Source organism: Balaenoptera acutorostrata, chromosome 11 (genome assembly GCF_949987535.1).
Source record: "Balaenoptera acutorostrata chromosome 11, mBalAcu1.1, whole genome shotgun sequence".
Lineage (NCBI taxonomy): Eukaryota > Metazoa > Chordata > Mammalia > Artiodactyla > Balaenopteridae > Balaenoptera > Balaenoptera acutorostrata.
In genome coordinates this window covers 18,584,969-18,608,572 of record NC_080074.1, presented here as the reverse complement: position 1 = coordinate 18,608,572, position 23,604 = coordinate 18,584,969, and the positions used below count along the sequence as shown (strand labels likewise).

At 40.6% G+C, this 23,604-nt stretch overlaps 1 protein-coding gene across 6 annotated transcripts; it reads right to left on the bottom strand.

Annotated features, from left to right (window-relative positions):
* Window positions 1-2,917: 2,917 nt before the first annotated feature.
* LOC103012539 (ubiquinol-cytochrome-c reductase complex assembly factor 6) lies at window positions 2,918-8,680 on the bottom strand. Of its 6 annotated transcripts, XR_009009811.1 has the most exons (5): window positions 8,545-8,680; window positions 8,084-8,201; window positions 7,789-7,843; window positions 5,551-5,586; window positions 2,918-3,990 (listed from the first exon to the last, which is right to left on the bottom strand). XR_009009811.1 is itself a non-coding variant. In XM_007165775.2 (4 exons), exons 2-4 carry the CDS (start codon window positions 8,189-8,191, stop codon window positions 3,883-3,885), a joined length of 252 nt encoding a protein of 83 aa, XP_007165837.1. In that variant the 5' UTR covers window positions 8,192-8,201; window positions 8,545-8,680; the 3' UTR covers window positions 2,918-3,882. The 6 variants fall into 6 exon arrangements, 3 of the variants coding, with proteins under 3 accessions (XP_007165837.1, XP_007165838.1, XP_057413610.1); XR_009009810.1 differs by lacking the exon at window positions 7,789-7,843 and having other exon boundaries at window positions 5,551-5,590; XM_007165775.2 differs by lacking the exon at window positions 7,789-7,843.
* Between the last annotated feature and the right edge of the window lie 14,924 nt (window positions 8,681-23,604).

Sequence of the window (23,604 nt, the reverse complement as noted above, 5' to 3'; positions counted from 1 at the left end):
TAAAAAAAACCCAAAAAACAAATAGTCACAGACTGGAGGAAACTAAGGAGACATGGCAACTAAATGCAATGTAGTAACCTGGGTGAAAGCTGGTGAAATCCAGAGTCTGGGACATAGGTCATTTGCGCCTTAGCTCTGGCATGTGTGATGTGTACCATGGTCATGTAAGATGAGGGCATTCATGGAAACAGGCAGTGGGATACAGGAACTGTGCTATCTTGGCAGTTTTCCTGTAAATCTAAATTTATTCCAAAATAAAAAGCCTATCTTTTTAAAATCACCTATAATCCTACCACAAGTATAACTACAGATATTGAGTGAAGATCCTCATCGAGCTGTTTGTTTTAAAATGTGTTATGGGAGAAACGGTTTCTCTAAATATAGCCATCTGAAATAGTATTTTTTTTAACTGGCTAGGGAGAGAAAATGTTACTCATTTGCATATTCAGAGATCATGGTGTGTGAGAAAATTCTGTGGAACCTAATTTTATGTACAATAAAGTTGTTAAGCACTCACAATTTTCCTGATGATCTAGGACACTTTCTAGGCTTCTCGTAATTCTAATCATTATATGCTTCCTACCTCTCCCCATCAAGCTCTTTTTTTAGTTTTCAATAATCACTTTGAAATTACTAGATACCCTACAATCATCTTTTTAAAAATCTGCCCTGCTTCTTTTCCCTTTTAAGAAAATGGGAGCTCAGTCATAGAGAAACAGGCTATCAGTTAAGGTATAGCTTCCTTTCCTGATACAATATTATATTAGCTATTAGTTGTATTTGTTTCCAATTTTTTGGCCACTATAAATTACTACTTTTAGTGAAGGTTGTTATGACATAAAAATTAAAGCCATTAGGTCGCATTAAATTTGTGACATCTGAAACTTCTGCTCCTCAGAATCTTCCAATTACAAATTCTAAATTTCCATTGTTTCCATCAGGAAGCATAAAAAGCATCATTCTCCCTGAGGTTTTGGTAGAAACAGGCAGCTATGCAGCTATGCCATATACACCTTGCACTACAACTGTTTAACTGGTCTAAATCATCTGACGGGTTACAACTGAGCTGCCTTGAACTGTTCCCTCACAGCTTTATTAAGGACTAACCTAGTTCTACTTTTAATACTTGGTTTTTGTCACAGATTTGGTTCTCCAGGAAGCACCGAGATGGAGTTCAGTGTGCAGAATATTTACGAAGGAGTGCCCTTGGATGAGCACCTGTGGAAGGAGAGGAAAGGAGACTGAACAGAAGGAGAAGTTGAGCAGCAACGCAAGTCCAAAACCAGCCTCAGTCAACCGTGCGGGGAAGTGAGCTGAACCTGGGTCCCTCACAGTCGCCGGCCCCTCTGTGCTGTGCAGCTTTGAGCCAAGTGGTGCTGGCTGAGGCCGTCCCCGCAGGAGCTGGCAAGTGAAGGGAGCTTGCGGACAAGCATTCAGCGCTGGGATGACAAGCCTTTTCCTGGGAATCTGGAGGCCACATTTCTACACCTACCATAATGTCCATTTTTCACAACAGGGTCAGCTTAAAAAAGGAAAAAATATATATAATATATACCTTGGTTAAAGTTACTTAGAATCAGCACTTACTGAAATGATGGCATTTTAATTTTTGGTACATTTGAATTTTAATAGCTATAAAATTAATTTTTCACCTTCATGAAGCCATTGTCTTGTAGGAGATTTGGGTTCAAATCATGACTCTTTCTTGTTGATTTATACTAAATCAAGTATCCTTCCCTGAAGCCTTTGGGAATTCCAACTACTTGCGGAAGTTAGGCACCTCGACTAGAATGACCGAATTAATATTTAGGAAAACAGTTTTACATCCCTTTAACTAAAAAAAAAATAGACTTCTTCCAGTTTGATATAAAGCCCTTGCAATGGCAGCTGTGGCAAGCTTCACCATTTGTAAAGTATACAATTTTTTTTCAAGAAAAATGTATTCAGTTAATGATGCTGTGAAATTTGATACAGAGAAGGGAAGTCTCGTGCACAAGGGCACAGTAAATAAAGTATCAGCAAACAGCAATCAGTCTCAACTAAAAAGTCCATCTTCTGGGGACTTCCCTGGTGGCACAGTGGTTGGGAGTCCGCCTGCCAATGCAGGGGACATGGGTTCAATCCCTGGTACAGGAAGGTCTCACATGCCGTGGAGCAACTAAGCCCGTGCACCACAACTACTGAGCCTGTGCTCTGGAGCCCGTGAGCCACAACTACTGAAGCCCGAGTGCCTAGAGCCCGTGCTCTGCAACAAAGAGAAGCCACTGCAATGAGAAGCCCGCGCACCGCAACGAAGAGCAGCCCCCACTCGCCGCAACTAGAGAAAGCCCGCGTGCAGCAAAGAAGACCCAACGCAGCCATAAATGAATAGATAAATAAATGAATGAATGAATAAATAAATTTATTAAAAAAAAAAAAAAAAGCCCATCTTCTGCCTCAGAATCCCGGCCCTTGTTTTCCTAGGGTAGGGTACTGCTCATCTGTCACTGACAGAATTGAAGATTCTCTTTGTGCTGGGAACATATGATAAAGTACCAAATGACACAGCGGAAAAGAAAAATCTGGTATATGAGTCTGGAAATAAACCATTTCATTTAGTTGCTTTATACTGTTAAACTAAAAGGGCATGGACTATGGAGAGAAACAAAAGCATTTTGTTTGCACTTAGGAATTTAAGATTTCAACATTGACTCCAAAGATCTCTATCATGTAGCAATCTGGTAACTGGCTAAGAATAAGCTTAGACATTGTCATTAGAAATTCAGAATTTTTAAAAACTTCTTTTGGAAAAATAGCCCTGAACACAGCGCTGACTGCTCTATAAATTACTTTCGAACTGCTTTCATAGACTCAGAAAAGGGCTAACACGTTGGTATTAGTTTCCCAGGGCTGCCATAACAAAGAAACACTAAGTGGATGGCTTAAAACAACAGAAATTTATTCTCTCACAGTTCTAGGGTCCAAAAGTCTGAAATCCAGGTGTCAGCAGAGCCATGCTCACAGACTCTGGCTAGAATCCTGCCCTGTCTCTTCCTAGCTTCTGGTGGTGTCCCCTGGCTTGTGGCTGCATCACTCCAATCTTTGCCTCTGTTATCACCTGGCATTCTCCCTGTGCGTCTGTCTTTACATGGCGTTTTCCTCTTCTTATAAAAAGACACCATTCACATTGGATTAGGGTCCACCCTAATGACCTCATCTTTACTTCATTACAATTGCAAAGACCCTATTTCCAAATACACACTCACAGGTACTGGGAGTTAGGACTTCAACATCTTTTGGGGGGATACAATTCAACCCATAACAATACTCATTTATGTTTATCAGTTATTTCAGTATTTTATAAGAGAAATTAAATGCCAAGTGGTTTCTCAAATTTGGGGGTAGAGAACTTGTGACTGTCCAAGTCACAATTGTTTATAACTTTGTTATGTATACAACTCTAAAAGAATTTCAAACTTTAAATATTTCAACTGAATTCAGTTTAGTACAAATAGTACTTTCCAATATTTAGAGAAATATTAACTTCTCACCCTAAGCATTCATGGTCAGTGTCACTTTTACTATAATTTGTAATTCCCATTTGCCGTTATAGTCAAGCTAATTCAGAGAAATAAACCAGAATTATAAGGGTAGGAGACACTGCAAATATGTTCTCTCACATGATATTTAAGACTAGGTATCTATCAAACCACATTAGAGGAGCTGATGATATAAGCTTTGGCAGTTTTCAAGAAACACTAGTCAAACTATAACTAAATCTCAATGCATCAGTTAACATCTGCTGAGCACTTCGTCTTGCAGTTAGCATTGTATTAGTGCTTAAACACAAGTAGTTTGACTCAGTAAATTCTAAAAATACATATTTAATTCTCATAATATTATTCACAGAGTTCTTGGCAGAGATGAATTTTGAGGTTCATGTTGTCTCTCCTTCAGTCCCAAAAGCTCTGTTTTGAGTTCTCCAGGCTTTGGTGGAATTTCAGGTATTGTCTATAAAAAACAAAAATAAAAACAAACAAAATATATAGATACCAATGCTTTCTAAGACTGTAATTAAATGTAACCTGATAAACATCAAGGAAAGTAAAAAGTAAAAAAGAACAAAAAGCCCCCAGCTACTCAATGATAAATCTTTATTATGAGAACCTGCAGTTGATCTATGTCACTTTCTAGCCCTCTATTTACATGACTCTATCATCTGGGCTACGTCTTAAGTACTAAAGGACTCACAGAGGGAAAGTTTGCATCAGTTATCGATTGACAGATCACAAATTTGAACAAGGCTTTCCACACTGGGAAATTCATTCCTGCACTACTTACTGACCTCTCTACCATGTGCCTGGCACAGAAAACAGATATTAGGAATTAATTCATTTATTCAAAAACAGTAAGTGCCTATTATGCACAAAGCATAAAGCAGTAGATAAAAAAATACAAAACTGCCTTCAAGAAAGGTGATTTTGGGGACTTCCCTGCTGGTCCAGTGGTTAAGACTCCACGCTCCCAATATAGGGGGCCCGGGTTCGATCCCTGGTCAGGGAACTGGCTCCCGCATGCCGCAACTAAGAGTTCACATGCCGCAACTGATCCCGCGTGCCACAACTAAGACCCAGCGCAACCAAATAAATAAAGTTTTGTTTTTTTTTAAAAAGGTGATTTTGCTTTATTTAACTTGTAACAGCTTTAGTGAGATATAATTCACACACCATACTATTCACCTATTTAAATATTCAATGGTTGGGCTTCCCTGGTGGCGCAGTGGTTGAGAATCTGCCTGCCAATGCAGGGGACACGGGTTCAAGCCCTGGTCTGAGAAGATCCCACATGCCGCGGAGCAACTAGGCCCGTGAGCCACAACTACTGAGCCTGCGCGTCTGGAGCCTGTGCTCCGCAACAAGAGAGGCCGCGATAGTGAGAGGCCCGCGCACCACGATGAAGAGTGGCCCCCGCTTGCCGCACCTAGAGAAAGCCCTCGCACAGAAATTAAGACCCAACACAGCCATAAATAAATTAAAATAAATAAAATAAATAAATAAATATTCAATGGCTTTTGGTATATTCACAAAGTTGCACATCCGTCACTATAATACATTTTAGAACATTTTCATCACCCCAAAATGCAACCCAAACCCATTAGCAGTGGCTCCCATTTCCACACACCACCACCACCACCAGCAAGCCACTGCCCCATCTCTACAGACTTGCCTCTTCTGGACATTTCATAAAAGTGGTATCAGAAAACATGTGGTCTTTTGTGACTAGTTTCTTTCACTTAGCATGTTTCCAAGGTTCATCGGTGTTGTCACATATATCAATACTTCATGCCCTTTTAGGAGCAAATAATATTCCACTACAAGGATATACTGGGGAATTCCCTGGAGGTTCAGGTTCCCTGGAGGTTCAGGGGTTAAGACTCCACACTTACACTGCAGGGGGCACGAGTTTGACCCCTGGTCAGGGAACTAAGATCCCGCATGCCACGCGGTGTGGCCAAAAAATAAAAAAACATAAAAATAGAAGGATATAAATACCATCGATTTATCCACTCACCAGCTGATGGATATGCATTCGGATTGTTTCCACTTTCTGGCTAAAATGACAATTCAACTTTGATTAAAAAAAAGGTAGCACTTCTTATTTACATACTAAATATATAACCAATTTTTAAGAGTAAAGTGATTTTGGCATCAAAGTTAGCAATGTCAGCAGAGGTTCTAAATAGCAGTTTGTGTGCATGTGTCTCAAGACAACCAAAAACGAATGCTGTAAAATGAGTCCAGAGACTGTGTCTTTTGACCTTCTATGCCTCCAATAGTAAACAGATTATAAATTAAGAAAAACAGAACAAGTACAAGTAATGCAAGAGTAAAAGGAAATGCAAAAGGGAAGCTCGAGCAGAAAGCACTCTATTCCAGGACGGAGCATCCGCCCTGAGTCTTTGCCTCCTCTTCTATTTTGATGAGATGAGCTGGGCTGGACGACGAGGAGAAGGTGCCCTTAAAGCTTCTCCCTTAAGACAGCACTGAGCACAAGCCCTAGGCAGCCCTTCCGGTCTCCTCTGCTCTAGAATCCACCCAGACCCCTAGCTGCAGAGACTGAAATACTCCTGCAAAGGCTGGTGGTGGTTACAATAGTGACTGTAATTGCTGGAACAATACCAACAGACAGAGGTAAAGAACATAAATTCCTTCAATGTTAGTAAAGCCAACAGCCTCCTACACACAGCCAGCCCTGGCCTACAAGTCCCTACAGAGGTGCCCCACTGCCAATGTCACCACCCAATCAGGATGAGGTGGCCTGAGACACTTCAGTATGCCCCTTCTAGAGATTCTGGTTTCAGCTGCCACATCCCAAGGTCCAGGTAGCTGCTGGTAACAACCCGTGCACATTCTGGCTTATGATATGGGTGAACGAAAGGGCAAATTTCCCAGGGTCAAATCACAGGCATTCCTCCCTTTGTAAAGCCTGTCTGATGTCTACTCCTGCACAAGCTAGAGACCAAACTGCATTTCTGTGGAAGGTTCTAACCCCTTTCTGTCCCCACTAAGTATCCTTGATGCCTCCGTAGAATTCAAGAGAAGCAGTCTAAAGTGGTAAGAAAGAGCTACTGCAGCATTGTTTGTACAAAAACTAGATACCAGCTAAACGTCAATAGGGAATTGAGTAAATAATATATGGAATATCTATAGTATGAAATACTATTCAGTGACCAGAAAGAAAAAAGGCTATAAGCAAATCTATTCATACAGACATTAACCAAAACAAGCAAGCCGCAGAGAAACGTGTATATGAATTTCTATTTACATGGGGGAAAACACCCCATAAACTCTATGTATGTGAGTGTGTGTATTCAACAACAGTAAAAAGTCTGGAAGTATATACCAACCAACAAATGGGGAGCAGATTGGATAAAGGAGGTTATCAGCGGAGGGATTTTCACTTTTTACTCTACATGCTTGAATTCAATTGGAAAACTCCAAGGGCGTTGTATTATTTCATTAACAGGTTCAAAAAAGAGAAACACTGAACAGAAAGCTTGGGCTTCAAATCGTCATTAAGCTATGCGACTTCGGGAAATCACCTTCACTCTGCTGAACCTCAGTTTCCTCTTCCGAAAACCAGAATAAACACCTCCAAAACTGTAGTGCTAATTCACTGAAATTAGAAACGAACGAACAGTTGGTTCTGTGTTACCTGTCCAGAGTCCAGGCAGAAACGACTGCTCCCTGCGCTGTGCTCCTAACACTCTATTCACGCCCACAGCATAACACGGAGCACACTCTTGGAATTATTTGCACTGTACTTCCTTGCCTCCACCTCCCCAAGACCATAACTCCTCAAAAGTACCTCTAATTCTCAGTTGTACTTCCGGGAATGCTTATTAAAATTAATTAAAATTCCTCCCTCCTTTGAATGCCTATATTCACTCCTTCCTCATTCAACAAATATTTATTAAGCATCTACTATCAATACATTCTACGGCCTTTTCTAGGTGACTGAGATACAAGAGCAAACCAGACAGGCACAGTCCCTTCCTGGAGATTACATTCTAGTGGAGGAAACAAAGAACAAGTAAAAAGACAAAGGAATAAAATAATTGCAAACCGTGACAAGTGCTCTATCAGAAAAGAAGGACTGAGACAGAATGGCAGAGGAGGAATCCTTTGGGGGCTGTACAAAGAACCCTCATTGCTAGAGGAGATATTTGAGCACAGACTTTAAGTTTTCAAGAAGTAAACCAAGCCAATATCTGGGAGAAAAGCATTCCAAGAAGAGAAGCAGCATGACCTTGAGGTTGGGACAGGCTTGACGAGTTTGAGAAACAGCAAGGAAGTCGGTGTGGCTGCAACAGAGGGAACAAAGAAGAAACAGTAGAAGATAAGGCCAGTGGCAGACAGGTGCCAGACCGTGTAAAACTTCAAGACTGTGTAGGAGCAGGCCATGTATTGCTCTAACGGCAATGAGATGCCACCACAAGGTTTTAGGGCCCGGGCAGACGTGCTCCTAATTTCAAGATATCACTTTTGCTGCTGTGAAAATGAAGTGGTCCAGGAGCGAGGCGCGGGGACCCTCCTGCACTCACCAGGTCCGGCCGGTAGTACCGGTGCACCACCTCCGCGCCGGCGCACATGGCCAGGAGGCTGGCGGCGAACATTTTCAGGTAGGACGTCCAGGACACGCCCGCGGGCATGGTCGGCGGGCTTAAGGCGGAGGGAAAGCAGGCGATGTTAGAACGTTCCCAGGTCCCCACTAAGCCGTGGGGGTAAACGAGGCCCACTGCAGCGCAGGGGCGGAGTCAGAACCCTTGGGTCCTCAACCATGAAACGAGGGCGCCGAGCGCACGAACGCCCCCTGGAGGCGGAAGACCAGACGGCCGCGGGTTCTTAGTTGCGAGGCCGGGCCTTTGGAGTTCAAAGGCAGCTCTGGCGGAGCGAGCGGCAGGTCGCACCCGAAGGTTTCCCGCGGGGCTCAGCAACCCCTGGGAGAAGAGGCACTACAGACCGCACTGCCCAGCCTAGGGGTGCGCCCCGGGGGAGACTGTACCTTGAGCTGCACTGGCACTCGGAAGCGGATCAGGGGACGGTGAAAGGGCGCTCCGGAGACGGAGCGGGCGGCCGCGGATCGGACCGAAAGTGCAGGGGATGAGGGCCGCGCCGGACCGGAAAGCTGTTTCACTGCCGGCGTGGGCACGTGACCCGGACGGAAGTGGGGCTTTCGGCCAGAGCAAGTGTCTTGTCTTTTTCTTCTTTTTAAACCAATACCTTTCCCGGCCCCAGGCTTTCGGCGCCCTCATCATTCTCTCTATAGTTGAATTTTCCTGGCAGATGTCGAGTCTTGACGTCGTCTCTGGCTGGATTCTTGAATCATTTGTGCTTTCGCACCCACAAAGGAGGTTGCTCACGTTTACCACCTTTTAGGAGCAGGTGGAGATTCGCACACTGAGCCACATGTGCTTAGGTGAGGTCACTCTATAGTGAGTGAAGTTAAAAGCATTCTCTGTAGTTGTGCCCTGCACGTCCTTTGATACCTGAAACAGAGCCACACCCAGACAGCTATGACCATGTGTTATGGTGCCACTGGAAAATGGAAGAATGAAATCGACATTATTTAATCCATGCGTTTTTAAGGTTGTGCTTTGCAGACAAAGACAAATTTATGGTTACCAAAGGGGAAAGGGGCGGGAGGGAGGGATAAATTAGGAGTTTGGGATTAAAAGATACACCCTACTATATAAAAAATAAACAACAAGGACCTATTATATAGCACAGGGAACTATATTCAATATCTTGTAATAACCTATAATGGAAAAGATTCTAAAAAGTATATTCTTATATATATTTATATGTATGTATATATCTGAATCACTTTGCTGTACACCTGAAACTAACACAACATTGTAAATCAACTATACTTCAACTTAAAAAAAAAGATTGTGCTTTGATTATGGATTACTTTTTGTTAAGCAAAAGGTTAATGCAAGACAAATTCTGAAAAATCAATCTTGTGTACATAACATGTATCATGATACATTCACATTTTTAAAACCACTTTATGGCAGTATGTTTGACGTTCAGTAAACTGCACGTATTTAAAGCATACAATTGGATGAGGTTTGACATATTTGTACACCTGTGAAACCATTACTACAATCAAGATTATGAAAACATCCACCACCTCTAAAAGTTTCTTTGCTCCTCTTTCTAATTTCTTCCACACAGCCTCATTTCCTAGGCAACCTGATCTTGTTTTCTGTCACTATAGGTTAGTTTGCATTTCCAGAATGTTAAAGAAATGGAATCATACAGTATGTACTATTTTTGGTCGGGCTTATTTCATGCAGCACAATTATTTTGAGATTCATCCACATTGTTGCATGTATCAGTAGTTCACTCCTTTCTATTGCTGAGTATAGTTATACCACAACTGGCTTATCCATTCGCCTTTGGTTGACATTTTGGTTGTTTCCAGTTTTGGGCTAATACAAATAAAACTGCTATGAACAGTGAAGAGTGCCAGAAAGACGTGTATACAGGTCTATGAATATATGCTTCCATTTCTATTGGGTACATTCCTAGGAGTAGAATGGCTGCAGCTATGGTAGGTATATATCTAACTTTTAAAGAAATTGCCAAACTGTTTTCCAAAGTACTTGTACAATTGTAGGTTCCCACCAACAGTATATGGGAGTTCTAGTTTCTCCACATCCTCTCCAACACTTTGATCAGTCTTTTTTAATTTTAGCAATTCTAATACATGGGTAATGGTATCTCATGAATAATCATGTTGAGAATCATGTGCTTATATTTTCTTTGAGGGAAGTATCAGTTCAAGCCCTCTGCACATTTTTTAATTGGGGTTTTTTTTTATTATGAGTTTTGAATCTTCTTTATATATTATGGATACAAGTCCATTATCAGATAGATTTGATCTACAAATATTTTCTCCCAGTCTATACCTTGTCTTTTCATTTTCTTAATCTTTTGAAGAGCAGAAGTTTTTAATTTTTATTAAGTCCCATTTTCATTTTTCTCTTTAATGGGTCATGCTTAGGTGTTATATCTAAGAAATCTAACCCAGGGTCACAGATTTTCTCTTGTATTTTCTCCCAGAAGTTTTAGAGATTTAGGTTTTACACTGAAGTCTGTGATCCATTTTTTTAATTAATTTTTATTGTAGTATAGTTGCTTTAAAATGTTGTGTTAGTTTCTGGTGTACAGCAAAGTGAGTCAGCTATATGTATACATATATCCCCTCTTTTTTGGATTTCCTTCACATTTAGGTCACCACAGAGCACTGAGTAGAGTTCCCTATGCTATACAGCAGGTTCTCATTAGTTATCTGTTTTATACATAGTAGTGTATATATGTCAATCCCAGTCTCCCAATTCATCCCAGACCCTCTTCCTCCCCTGGTATCCATACGTCCATTCTCTACGTCTGTATTTCTATTTCTGCTTTGCAAATAAGTTCATCTGTATAATTTTCTACATTCCACATATAAGTGATGTTATACAATATTTGTTTTTCTCTTGCTGACTTACTTCACTCTGTATGACAGTCTCTAGGTCCATCCAGGTCTCTGCAAATTGCACAGTTTCATTCCTTTTTATGGCTGGGTAATATTCCATTGTATATATGTACCACATTTTCTTTACCCATTCTTCTGTTGATGGACATTTAGGTTACTTCCGTGTCCTGGCGATTGTAAATAGTGCTGCAATGAAAACTGGAGTGCATGTATGTATTTTTTTTTTGAATTCTTGAATTTTATTTTTTTATACAGCAGGTTCTTATTAGTCATGAATTTTATACACATCAGTGTATACATGTTAAACCCAACCGCCCAATTCATCACAACACCATCCCCACCTCCCCGCCACTTTCCCCCTGTGGTGTCCATACGTTTGTCCTCTACATCTGTGTCTCAATTTCTGCCCTGCAAACCAGTTCATCTGTAACATTTTTCTAGGTTCCACATATATGCATTAATATATGATATTTGTTTTTCTCTTTCTAACTTACTTCACTCTGTATGACAGTCTCTAGATCCATCCATGTCTCAATAAATGACCCAATTTCGTTCCTTTTTATGGCTGAGTAATATTCCATTGTATATATGTACCACCTCTTCTTTATCCATTCATCTGTCGATGGGCATTTAGGTTGCTTCCATGACCTGGCTGTTATAAATAGTGCTGCAATGAACACTGGGGTGCCTATGTCTTTTTGAATTATGGTTTTCTCTGGGTATATGCCCAGTAGTGGGATAGCTGGATCATATGGTAATTCTATTTTTAGTTTTTTAAGGAACCTCCATACTGTTCTCCATAGTGGCTGTATCAACTTACATTCCCACCAACAGTGCAAGAGGGTTCCCTTTTCTCCACACCCTCTCCAGCATTTGTTGTTTGTAGATTTTCTGATGATGCCCATTCTTACTGGTGTGAGGTGATACCTCACTGTAGTTTTGATTTGCATTTCTCTAATAATTAGTGATGTTGAGCAGCTTTTTGTGTGCTTCTTGGCCATTTGTACTTCTTCTTTGGAGAAATGTCTATTTAGGTCTTCTGCCCATTTTTGGATTGGGTTGTTTGTTTTTTTAATATTGAGCTGCATGAGCTGTTTATATATTTTGGAGATTAATCATTTGTCCATTGATTCTTTTGCAAATATTTTTTCCCACTCTGAGGGTTGTCTTTTCGTCTTGTTTGTAGTTTTCTTTGCTTTGCAAAAGCTTTAAAGTTTCATTAGGTCCCATTTGTTTATTTTTGTTTTTATTTCCATTACTCTAGGAGGTGGACCAAAAAAGATCTTGCTGTGATTTATGTCACAGAGTGTTCTTCCTATGTTCTCCTCTAAGACTTTTATAGTGTCCAGTCTTACATTTAGGTCTCTAATCCATTTTGAGTTTATTTTTGTGTATGGTGTTAGGGAGTGTTCTAATTTCATTCTTTTACATGTAGCTGTCCAGTTTTCCGAGCACCACTTATTGAAGATACTGTCTTTTCTCCATTGTATATCTTTGCCTCCTTTGCCATAGATTAGTTGACCATAGGTGCATGGGTTTATCTCTGGGCTTTCTATCCTGTTCCATTGATCTATGTTTCTGTTTTTGTGCCAGTACCATATTGTCTTGATTACTGTAGTTTTATAGTATAGTCTGAAGTCAGGGAGTCTGACTCCTCCAGCTCCGTTTTTTTCCCTCAAGACTGCTTTGGCTATTTGGGGTCTTTTGTGTCTCCATACAAATTTTAAGATTTTTTGTTCTAGTTCTGTAAAAAATGCTATTGGTAATTTCTTAGGGATTGCATTGAATCTGTAGATTGCTTTGGGTACTATAGTCATTTTCACAATATTGATTCTTCCAATCCAAGAACATGGTATATCTCTCCATCTGTTGGTATCATCTTTAATTTCTTTCATCAGTGTCTTATAGTTTTCTGCATACAGGTCTTTTGTCTCCCTCGGTAGGTTTATTCCTAGGTATTTTATTCTTTTTGTTGAGTGGTAAATGGGAGTGTTTCCTTAATTTCTCTTTCAGATTTTTCATCATTACTCTATAGGAATGCAAGAGATTTCTGTGCATTAATTTTGTATCCTGCAACTTTACCAAATTCATTGATTAGCTCTATTAGTTTTCTGGTGCATCTTTAGGATTCTCTATGTATAGTATCATGTCATCTGCAAACAGTGACAGTTTTACTTCTTTTCCAATTTGTATTCCTTTTATTTCTTTTTTTCTCTGATTGCCGTGGCTAGGACTTCCAAAACTATGTTGAATAATAGTGGCAAGAGTGCACAACCTTCTCTTGTTCCTGATCTTAAAGAAAATGCTTTCAGTTTTTCACCGTTGAGAATGATGTTTGCTGTGGGTTTGTTGTATATGGCCTTCATTATGTTGAGGTAGGTTCCCTCTATGCCCACTTTCTGGAGAGTTTTTATCGTAAAAGGGTGTTGAATTTTGTCAAAAGCTTTTTCTGCATCTATTGAGATAAGCATATAGTTTTTATTCTTCAATTTGTTAATATGGTATATCACATTGATTGATTTGTGTATATTGAAGAATCCTTGCATCCCTGGGATAAATCCCACTTGATCATGGTGTATGATCCTTTTAATGTTTTGTTCGATTCTGTTTGCTAGTATTTTGTTGAGGATTTTTGCATCTATATTCATCAGTGGTATTGGTCTGTAATTTTCTTTTTTTGTAGTATCTTTGTCTGGTTTTGGTATCAGGGTGATGGTGGCCTCATAGAATGAGTTTGGGAGTGTTCCTTCGTCTGCAATTTTTTGGAGGCGTTTGAGAAGGATGGGTGTTAGCTCTTCTCTAAATGTTTGATAGAATTCACCTGTGAAGCCATCTGGTCCTGGACTTTTGTTTGTTGGGAGATTTTTTTTCTTTTCTTTTTTTTTTTTTTTTTGGTGTTGGGAGATTTTTAATCACAGTTTCAATTTCATTACTTGAGATTGGTCTGTTCATATTTTCTATTTCTTCCTGGTTCAGTCTTGGAAGGTTATACCTTTCTAAGAATTTGTCCATTTCTTCCAGGTTGTCCATTTTATTGGTATAGAGTTGCTTGTAGTAGTCTCTTAGGATGCTTTGTATTTCTGTGGTGTCTGTTGTAACTTCTCCTTTTTCATTTCTAATTTTATTGATTTGAGTCCTCTCCCTCTTTTTCTTGATGAGTCTGGCTAATGGTTTATCAATTTTGTTTATCTTCTCAAAGAACCAGCTTTTAGTTGTATTGATCTTTGCTATTGTTTTCTTTGTTTCTATTTCATTTATTTCTGCTCTGATCTTTATGATTTCTTTCCTTCTGCTAACTTTGGGTTTTGTTTGTTCTTCTTCTCTAGTTCCTTTAGGTGTAAGGTTAGATTGTTTATTTGAGATTTTTCTTCTTTCTTGAGGTAGGCTTATATAGCTATAAACTTCCCTCTTAGAACTGCTTTTGCTGCCTCCCATAGGTTTTGGATCGTCCTGTTTTCATTGTCATTTGTCTCTAGGTATTTTTTGATTTCCTCTTTGATTTCTTCAGTGATCTCTTGGTTATTTAGTAACATAGTGTTTAGCCTACATGTGTTTGTGTTTTTTACGTTTTTTTCCCTGTAATTCATTTCTAATCTCATAGTATTGTGGTCAGAAAAGATGCTTGATATGATTTCAATTTTCTTAAGTTTACTGAGGCTTGATTTGTGACCCAAGATGTGATCTATCCTGGAGAATGTTCCGTGCGCACTTGAGAAGAAAGTGTAATCTGCTGTTTTTGGATGGAATGTCCTATAAATATCAATTAAATCTATCTGGTCTATTGTGTCATTTAAAGCTTCTGTTTCCTTATTTATTTTCATTTTGGATGATCTGTCCATTGGTGTAAGTGAGGTGTTAAAAGTCCCTCACTATTGTTACGTTACTGTCGATTTCCTGTTTTATAGCTGTTAGCAGTTGCCTTATGTATTGGGGTGCTCCTATGTTGGGTGCATATATATTTATAATTATTATATCTTCTTCTTGGATGGATCCCTTGATCATTATGTAGTGTCCTTCCTTGTCTCTTGTAACATTCTTTATTTTAAAGTCTATTTTATCTGATATATGAGTATTGCTACTCCAGCTTTCTTTTGATTTCCATTTGCATGGAATATCTTTTTCCATCCCCTCACTTTCAGTCTGTATGTGTCCCTAGGTCTGAAGTGGGTTTCTTGTAGACAGCATATATATGGGTCTTGTTTTTGTATCCATTCAGCAAGCCTGTGTCTTTTGGTTGGAGCATTTAATATATTCACGTTTAAGGTAATTATCGGTATGTATGTTCCTATGACCATTTTCTTAATTGTTCTGGGTTTGTTTTTGTAGGTCCTTTTCTTCTCTTGTGTTTCCCACTTAGAGAAGTTCCTTTAGCATTTGTTGTAGAGCTGGTTTGGTGGTGCTGAATTCTCTTAGCTTTTGCTTGTCTGTAAAGCTTTTGATTTTTCCATCAAATCTGAATGATATCCTTGCTGGGTAGAGTAATCTTGGTTGTAGGTTCTTCCCTTTCATCACTTTAAGTATATCATGCCACTCCCTTCTGGCTTGTAGAGTTTCTGCTGAGAAATCAGCTGTTAACCTTATGGGAGTTCCCTTGTATGTTATTTGTCGTTTTTCCCTTGCTTCTTTCAATAATTTTTCTTTGTCTTTAATTTTTGCCAGTTTGATTATGTGTCTTGGCATGTTTCTCCTTGGCTTTATCCTGTATGGGACTCTCTGCACTTCCTGGAGTTGGGTGGCTATTTCCTTTCCCATGTTAGGTAAGTTTTTGACTATACTCTCTTCAAATATTTTCTCTGGTCCTTTCTCTCTCTCTTCTCCTTCTGGGACCCCTATAATGCGAATGTTGTTGCGTTGAACGTTGTCCCAGAGGTCTCTTATGCTGTCTTCATTTCTTTTCGTTATTTTTTCTTTATTCTGTTCCACAGCAGTGAATTCCACCATTCTATCTTCCAGGTCACTTATCCGTTCTTCTGCCTCAGTTATTCTGCTATTGATTCCTTCTAGTGTAGTTTTCATTTCAGTTATTGTATTGTTCATCTCTGTTTGTTTGTTCTTTAATTCTTCTAGGTCTTTGTTAAACATTTCTTGCATCTTCTCAATCTGTGCCTCCATTCTTTTTCCGAGGTCCTGGATCATCTTCACTATCATTATTCTGAATTCTTTTTCTGGAAGGTTGCCTATCTCCACTTCACTTAGTTATTTTTCTGGGGTTTTATCTTGTTCCTTCATGGGGTACATAGCCCTCTGCCTTTTCATCTTGTCTATCTTTCTGTGAATGTGGTTTTTGTTCCACAGGCTGCAGGATTGTAGTTATTCTTGCTTCTGCTGTCTGCCCTCTGGTGGATGAGGCTATCTAAGAGGCTTATGCAAGTTTCCTGATGGGAGGGACTGGTGGTGGGTAGAGCTGGCTGTTGCTCTGGTGGGAGGAGCTCAGTAAAACTTTAATCCACTTGACTGCTGATGGGTGGGGCTGGGTTCCCTCCCTGTTGGTTGTTTGGCCTGAGCCGACCCAACACTGGAGCCTACCTGGGCTCTTTGGTTGGGCTAATGGCGGACTCTGGGAGGGCTCACGCCAAGGAGTACTTCCCAGAACTTCTGCTGCCAGTGTCCTTGTCCCCACGGTGAGCCACAGCCAGCCCCTGCCTCTGCAGGAGACCCTCCAACAGCAGCAGGTAGGTCTGGTTCAGTCTCCCCCGGGGTCACTGCTCCTTCCCCTGGGTCCCGATGCACACACTACTTTGTATGTGCCCTCCAAGAGTTGAGTCTCTGTTTCCCCCAGTTCTGTCGAAGTCCTGCAATCAAATCCCACTAGCCTTCAAAGTCTGATTCTCTAGGAATTCCTCCTCCCGTTGCCGGACCCCCAGGTTGGGAAGCCTGACATGGGGGTCAGAATCTTCACTCCAGTGGGTGGACTTCTGTGGTATAAGTGTTCTCCAGTCTGTGCGTCACCCACCCAGCAGTTATGGGATTTGATTTTACTGTGATTGTGCCCCTCCTACCATCTCATTGTGGCTTCTCCTTTGTCTTTGGATGTGGGGTATCATTTTGGTGAGTTCTAGTGTCTTCCTGTCGATGATTGTCCAGTAGCTAGTTGTCATTCTGGTGTTCTCACAAGAGGGAGTGAGAGCACATCCTTCTACTCTGCCATCTTAGTTCCAATCTGGAGTGCACGTGTATTTTTGAATTATGGTTTTCTCCAGGTAAGTCTGTGATCCATTTTGAGCTAAACTTTTTGTATGGTGTGAGGTGTGCACCCCAGTCTTGTTTTGTTTGCATATGCCTATCCAATTATTCTAGCACCATTTGTTGAAAAGACTGTGCTTTCTCCACTGAAAGCATACCTTTGTGGAAAATCTGCTGACCAGTTGTCTATGTATGTATGTGTCTATTTCTGGACTCTATTATTTTCCTTTGCTATATTGTTGTCTATCATGATACCACACTGTCTTGATTACTGTAGAGTTATATTAAAAATCAGGTAGTGTTAGTCCTCCTTTTTGTTCTTTGTTCTTTCTTTCTCTTTTTTTTTGTTATATTCACTAGTTTGTTTTATTTTTTTAGATTCCACATATAAGTGATATCATACTGTTCTTTCTTTTTAAAGAGTTGTTTCATCTATTCTAGATCTTTGCATTTCCATATGACTTTTAGAATCGTCTTGTCAATTCCTACAAAAAAGCCTACTAGGATTTTGATTGCCATAATATTCAATCTGTGATCATCTTGACAATATTTAGTCTTCTGACCTATGAACACAATGTATCTCTCCACTTATTTAGGTCTTACTTAATTTCTCTCAGCAGTATTTTTGTAATTTTCAGGAAACATCCTTTATCAGATTTATCCCTAAGTATTTCGTATTTTTTGATGCTATTGTAAATGGTGTTTTTTCTGATGGCTTGTTGATAATATATAGAATACAGTTGATTGTCCTATATTGATCTTTTCTCCTGCAACTTCGTTAAACTCACTTATTCTAGTACCTTTTTTGTAGGTTTCATAGGCTTCTTTACATTAAACCATAAAATGAACTCTTAATAAATACAGTAAGTTTTTAATAGATGTCATTTATCAAGTTGAGGAAGTTCCCTTCTGTTCTAGCTTGCTTAAAGTTTTTTTTTTTTTATCAGAAATGGATGTTGAATTTTGTCAAATCCTTATCTATATCTATTAAGGTGGTCATAAGGGCTTTTGAAAAATTTGTTAATGTGATAAATTATATAGAATATTTTTTTTCAAACATTAAGTCAACCTTATATTAGAGTCGCTCCTCCATATCCGTGGGTTCCACAAGCAGGAATTCAACCAACCTCTGATTGAAAATATTAACAAAATCCAGAGAGTTCCAGAAAGCAAAACTTGAATTTGCTGCACTCTGGCAGCTATTTATATAGTATTTACATTGTATTTACAACTATTTACATAGCATTTACATTATATTAGGTAATTTTAAGTAATCTAGAGATGATTTAAAGTATATAGGAGAATGTACATAGGTTATATGCAAATACTATGACATTTTATATAAGGGACTTGAGCACCCATGGATTTTTGGTACCCACAGGGGGGTCCTGGAACCAATTATCCGTGGATACCAAGGGATGACTGTACTTGGATAAATTCCACTTAGTTGTGATGTATTATCCTTGTTGTATATTGTTGGATTTGATTTGCTAAATTTTGTTCAGAACTTTTGCATCTATGTTCATGATAGATATTGGTTTGTAGTCTCTTTTCCTGTGGCATCTTTGTCCACTTTTGGTGACAGGGTAATGTTGGTCTCATGAAATAAGTTAGAAAATATTCCCTCCTTTTCAAATTCTGGAAGAGTTTGGCAGAATTGGTATTATTTCTTCCTTAAATGTCTGCTGGGGGGGGGAGCTTCCCTGGTGGCGCAGTGGTTGAGAATCTGCCTGCCAATGCAGGGGACATGGGTTCGAGCCCTGGTCTGGGAAGATCCCACATGCCGCTGGAGCAACTGGGCCCGTGAGCCACAACTACTGAGCCTGCACGTCTGGAGCCTGTGCTCCACAACAAGAGAGGCCATGATAGTGAGAGGCCCGCGCACCGTGATGAAGAGTGGCCCCTGCTTGCCACAACTAGAGAAAGCCCTCGCACAGAAACAAAGACCCAACACAGCCAAAAACAAATAAATAAATTAATTAATTTTAAAAAAAATGTCTGCTGGAATTCACCAGTTAAACAATTTGGGCCTGTAGTTTTCTTTGTGGGAAGGTTTTTAACTACAAATTCAATTTCTTTAATAGATATGGGGCTGTTCAGGTTATCTATTTATCCTGACTGGTCTTCAGTAGTTTGTGTCTTTAAGGAATTTGTGCATTTCATCAAAGTTGCTGAATTTTAGAAATAGAGTTGTTCAACATAGTCCCTTATTGTTTCTTAATACACGTAGAATGTATAGTTATGTCAGTTATTTCATTATTACATTGTTAATTTGTGTCTTCTCTCCTTTTTTATCCTGTTAAATCTGGCTAGCAGTTTATCAGTTTTATTGATCTTCTCAAAGTACAACTTTTGGTGTCATTGATTCTCTCTATTGTTTTTCTATTCTCGATTTTGCTGATTTTACACTCTATATTTTTTCTTTTTACTTTTTTTTAAAGATTTACATATTATTTATTTATTTATTTTAGTATTTATTTTTTTGGCTGCATCGGGTCTTAGTTGCGGCATGTGGGATCTGTGTTGAGGTATGAAGGATCTTTCATTGTGGCGCACGGGCTTCTCTCTAGTCGTGGCATGCAGGTTTTCTCTTCTCTAGTTGTGGCGCACAGGCTCCAGGGTGCGTGGGCTATGTAGTTGTGTCCTGTGGGTTCCAGAGCATGTGTGCTCTGTAGTTTGCAGCACGCAGGCTCTCTAGTTGAGGCAGGCAAGCTCAGTAGTTGTGGCATGTGGGCCAAGTTGCCCCGTGGCACGTGGGATCCTAGTTCCCTGACCAGGGATCAAACCCATGTCCCCTGCATTGTAAGGTGGATTCTTTACCACTGGACCACCAGGGAAATCCCTCTTTTGTTTACTTTGAGTTGAATTTGCTCTTCATTCTCTAGTTTCTTAAGATGGAAACTGAGGTCACTTTTTAAAATTAATTAATTAATTAATTAATTATTTTTGGCCGCATTGGGTCTTCGTTTTTGAGTGCAGGCTTTCTCTAGTTGCGGTGAGCGGGGGCTACTCTTCATTGCGGTGCATGGGCTTCTCATTGCAGTGGCTTCTCGTTGCGGAGCACGGGCTCTAGGCATGCAGGCTTCGGTAGTTGTGGCTTGCGGTCTCTAGAACGCAGGCTCAGTAGTTGTGGCACACGGGCTTAGTTGTCCCACAGCATATGGGATCTTCCCGGACCAGGGCTCGAACCCGTGTCCCCTGCATTGGCAGGCGGATTCTTAACCATTGAGCCACCAGGGAAGTCCAGAAGCTGAGGTCATTGATTTGAGACATTTCTTCTTTGCTAACACAGGCATTTAATGCTATAAACATATGATGACCAGCCATTTGGGCTTTGAATAGCCTTCTGTCTGAAGCCCTCCTTCCTCCTCATGCTCTGCTAAGGCTCACATATAGCTCTGAGAGGGTGGACTCTGGAGCCAGGTTGCCCTGGCAATACTCTTGACTCTGCCACTTAGTAGTTGTGTGAACTTGCACAAGTTATTTAACCTCGCTGTCACTTTTTTGTCTGCAAAACATAGATAATAATAGTTGCTACCTCTGATGGTTAATTTTATGTGTCAACTTAGGTGGACCATGTTGCCCAGATATATGGTCAAACATTATTCTGGATGTTGCTATGAGGGTGTTTTTGGATGAGATTAACATTTAAATCAGTGGACTTTGAGTAAAGCAGATTGCCCTCCATAACGTGGGTGGGCCTCATCCAATCAGCTGATGGCTTGAACAGAACAAAAGATCTCCCTGAACAAGAAGGAATTCTCAAGCAGATGGTCTTCTGATTTGAACTGGAGCATTGGCTTTTCCCAGTTCTCCAGCCTGATAGCCTTCAAACTTGAGCTGTGGCATCAGTTCATAGGTTTCTCCTGAGAATTAGAAGAATATATGCAAAGCACTTACAACAGTGCATGGTACATAGTCAGTAAATGTAAGCTGCTGTATTACCATCATTATTATCACCATTGTTATTGTTATGAATATAACTGCTGTCATCCATTCTCCTTGTTGCTATGAGCTGTTGGCCTCCAAGGCCCCTATATTCAACAGAGACACTGGCACATTATTTAATCTTCCTCTTTAACACCTGTCAACAGGACCAACTACATAATTTGCAGACCGCAGTTCAAAGTAAAAATGCAGACCCCTCATTAAATAATTATTTAAGAATTTCAAGATGGCAGTAGCAGAACATTAAATTAACTAACTATGGGGCCCTTATAAGAGTCGGGCCCTATTCGACTACACAGATCACACACCCATAAAGCTGGCCCTGCCTGCCAGCATCAGAGGCGATTTCCTACCCACGACTCTAGCTTCCTACTTCTTGAGCTTCCCACTAGTAACCTTCACTTCTACTTAATTTTCACAATATGCTCGCCTAATTCATGCATTTAAAAATACATACAGGACAGGGAATTCCCTGGCAGTCCAGTGGTTAGGACCCCTGCACTTCCACTGCAAGGGGCACGGGTTCCATCTCTGGTTGGGAAACTAAGATCCTGCAAGCCGTGACGTGGCAAAAAAAAAAACATACAGGAGTACCTCAAAGATGTTTCTTTAAAACTTTTCTGGGGCTTCCCTGGTGGCGCAGTGGTTGAGAATCTGCCTGCCAATGCAGGGGACGCGGGTTCGAGCCCTGGTCTGGGAAGATCCCACATGCCGCGGAGCAACTCGGACCGTGAGCCACAATTACTGAGCCTGCGCGTCTGGAGCCTGTGCTTGGCAACGAGAGGCCGCGATAGTGAGAGGCCCGCGCACCGCGATGAAGAGTGGCCCCCGCTTGCCACAACTAGAGAAAGCCCTCGCACAGAAACGAAGACCCAACACAGCCATACATACATACATACATACATACATAAAAAGAATGTAAGCAGACAAGAATAGCATTAAAAAAATAAAAATTAAAAATTAAAAAAAAAAAAACTTTTCTGGATTGTGGTCCTGAGTGGTTAGCAAAACCAGAGAGAAAGAGAGGTTGGGCTGTTGTTAATTCATTCACTCAACAAATAATCACTGAATACCGACCATGAGTCAGGTTCTGAGTGACACCTACTTACTAGTAAGCAGAGTATTCGTAGACGTTCTGAAAAGTTTTAAAATATTATGTTTCACTTAAGCAATTCATATAATACAAATCAATATTTCTGTATTTACTCATGAAAGCCCTTTCTTGGATCCTAGAATGAAGAAGACACAAGTGGCACAGAGCCTTAGCCATTTCCCAGCTCGTGTATTAATGAGTGAGAAGTAAACCTTTGTCGCTGTAAACCACTGAGATTTTGGACTCACAGTATAAAATATGGAAAGCTAACTAATACGGCAGCCATGTGTCCCGTCAGGCTAACTAAAGAAACAGAAAAGCCTATTTCCATTAAGAGTTATTTAATGATGTCCGTGTACAAAAACCAGCGATTAACTTGAGAACTAATGAAACAAAACCCAGCTTTAACAACCAGTGAGAATAAAAGAGGGGTTAGTCTGGAAGGTTGTAAAGGACGAGGTGATGCTTGAGTGCCAACTACTCTCACAGACTTTAAACTTTTATATTTTTACATATTAAAAGTAAAGCAGGGCTTCCCTGGTGGCGCAGTGGTTGAGAATCTGCCTGCCAATGCAGGGGACACGGGTTCGAGCCCTGGTCTGGGAAGATCCCACATGCCGCGGAGCAACTAGGCCCGTGAGCCACAATTACTGAGCCTGCGCGTCTGGAGCCTGTGCTCCGCAACAGGAGAGGCTGCAACAGTGAGAGGCTCGCGCACCGCGATGAAGAGTGGCCCCCGCTTGCCACAACTGGAGAAAGCCCTCGCACAGAAACGAAGACCCAACACAGCCATAAATAAATAAATAAATAAATAAAATTAAAAAAAAAAAAAAAAAAAAGTAAAGCAGAGAACGGTTTACGTAAAGTTCCACATTTTACAAAGCCGTTTTACAATCACCCTCATTTTACAGATTAGGAAACTGAGGCCGTTTTCTGATACCAAAGTCTCTGCTTTGTCCTACATCACAGTAATTACTTAGTAATTAATGCAAATCGCTTTTTAATTGGAATAAAATTATCCAGGTGGAAAGGCCTGGATAATTGTGATAAGCATAACGGCCCCACCTACACAGCGCCCACAGAGAGGACTTCCCCAACTCGCACGCACCGCCACCAGCCCACCACAGAAAAGCCAGGTAGCAAAAGCTTACATCCCCAGAGCATTCCCCCTCCCTGCCTTTTTATCCTCCACGTTTCCCGGAAGGCCAAGTGGCGAGCAGAAGAACCAACGAGAGGGGAGAGAACGTGATTGGACTGCCCTGCATCACGTGACAAGCACAGGGCGTGTGATTTGGCTCCGGGCAGATGGAAGCGCCGGAAGGCGGGTGGGTCTGGCCTGGGGGGAGGGGGAC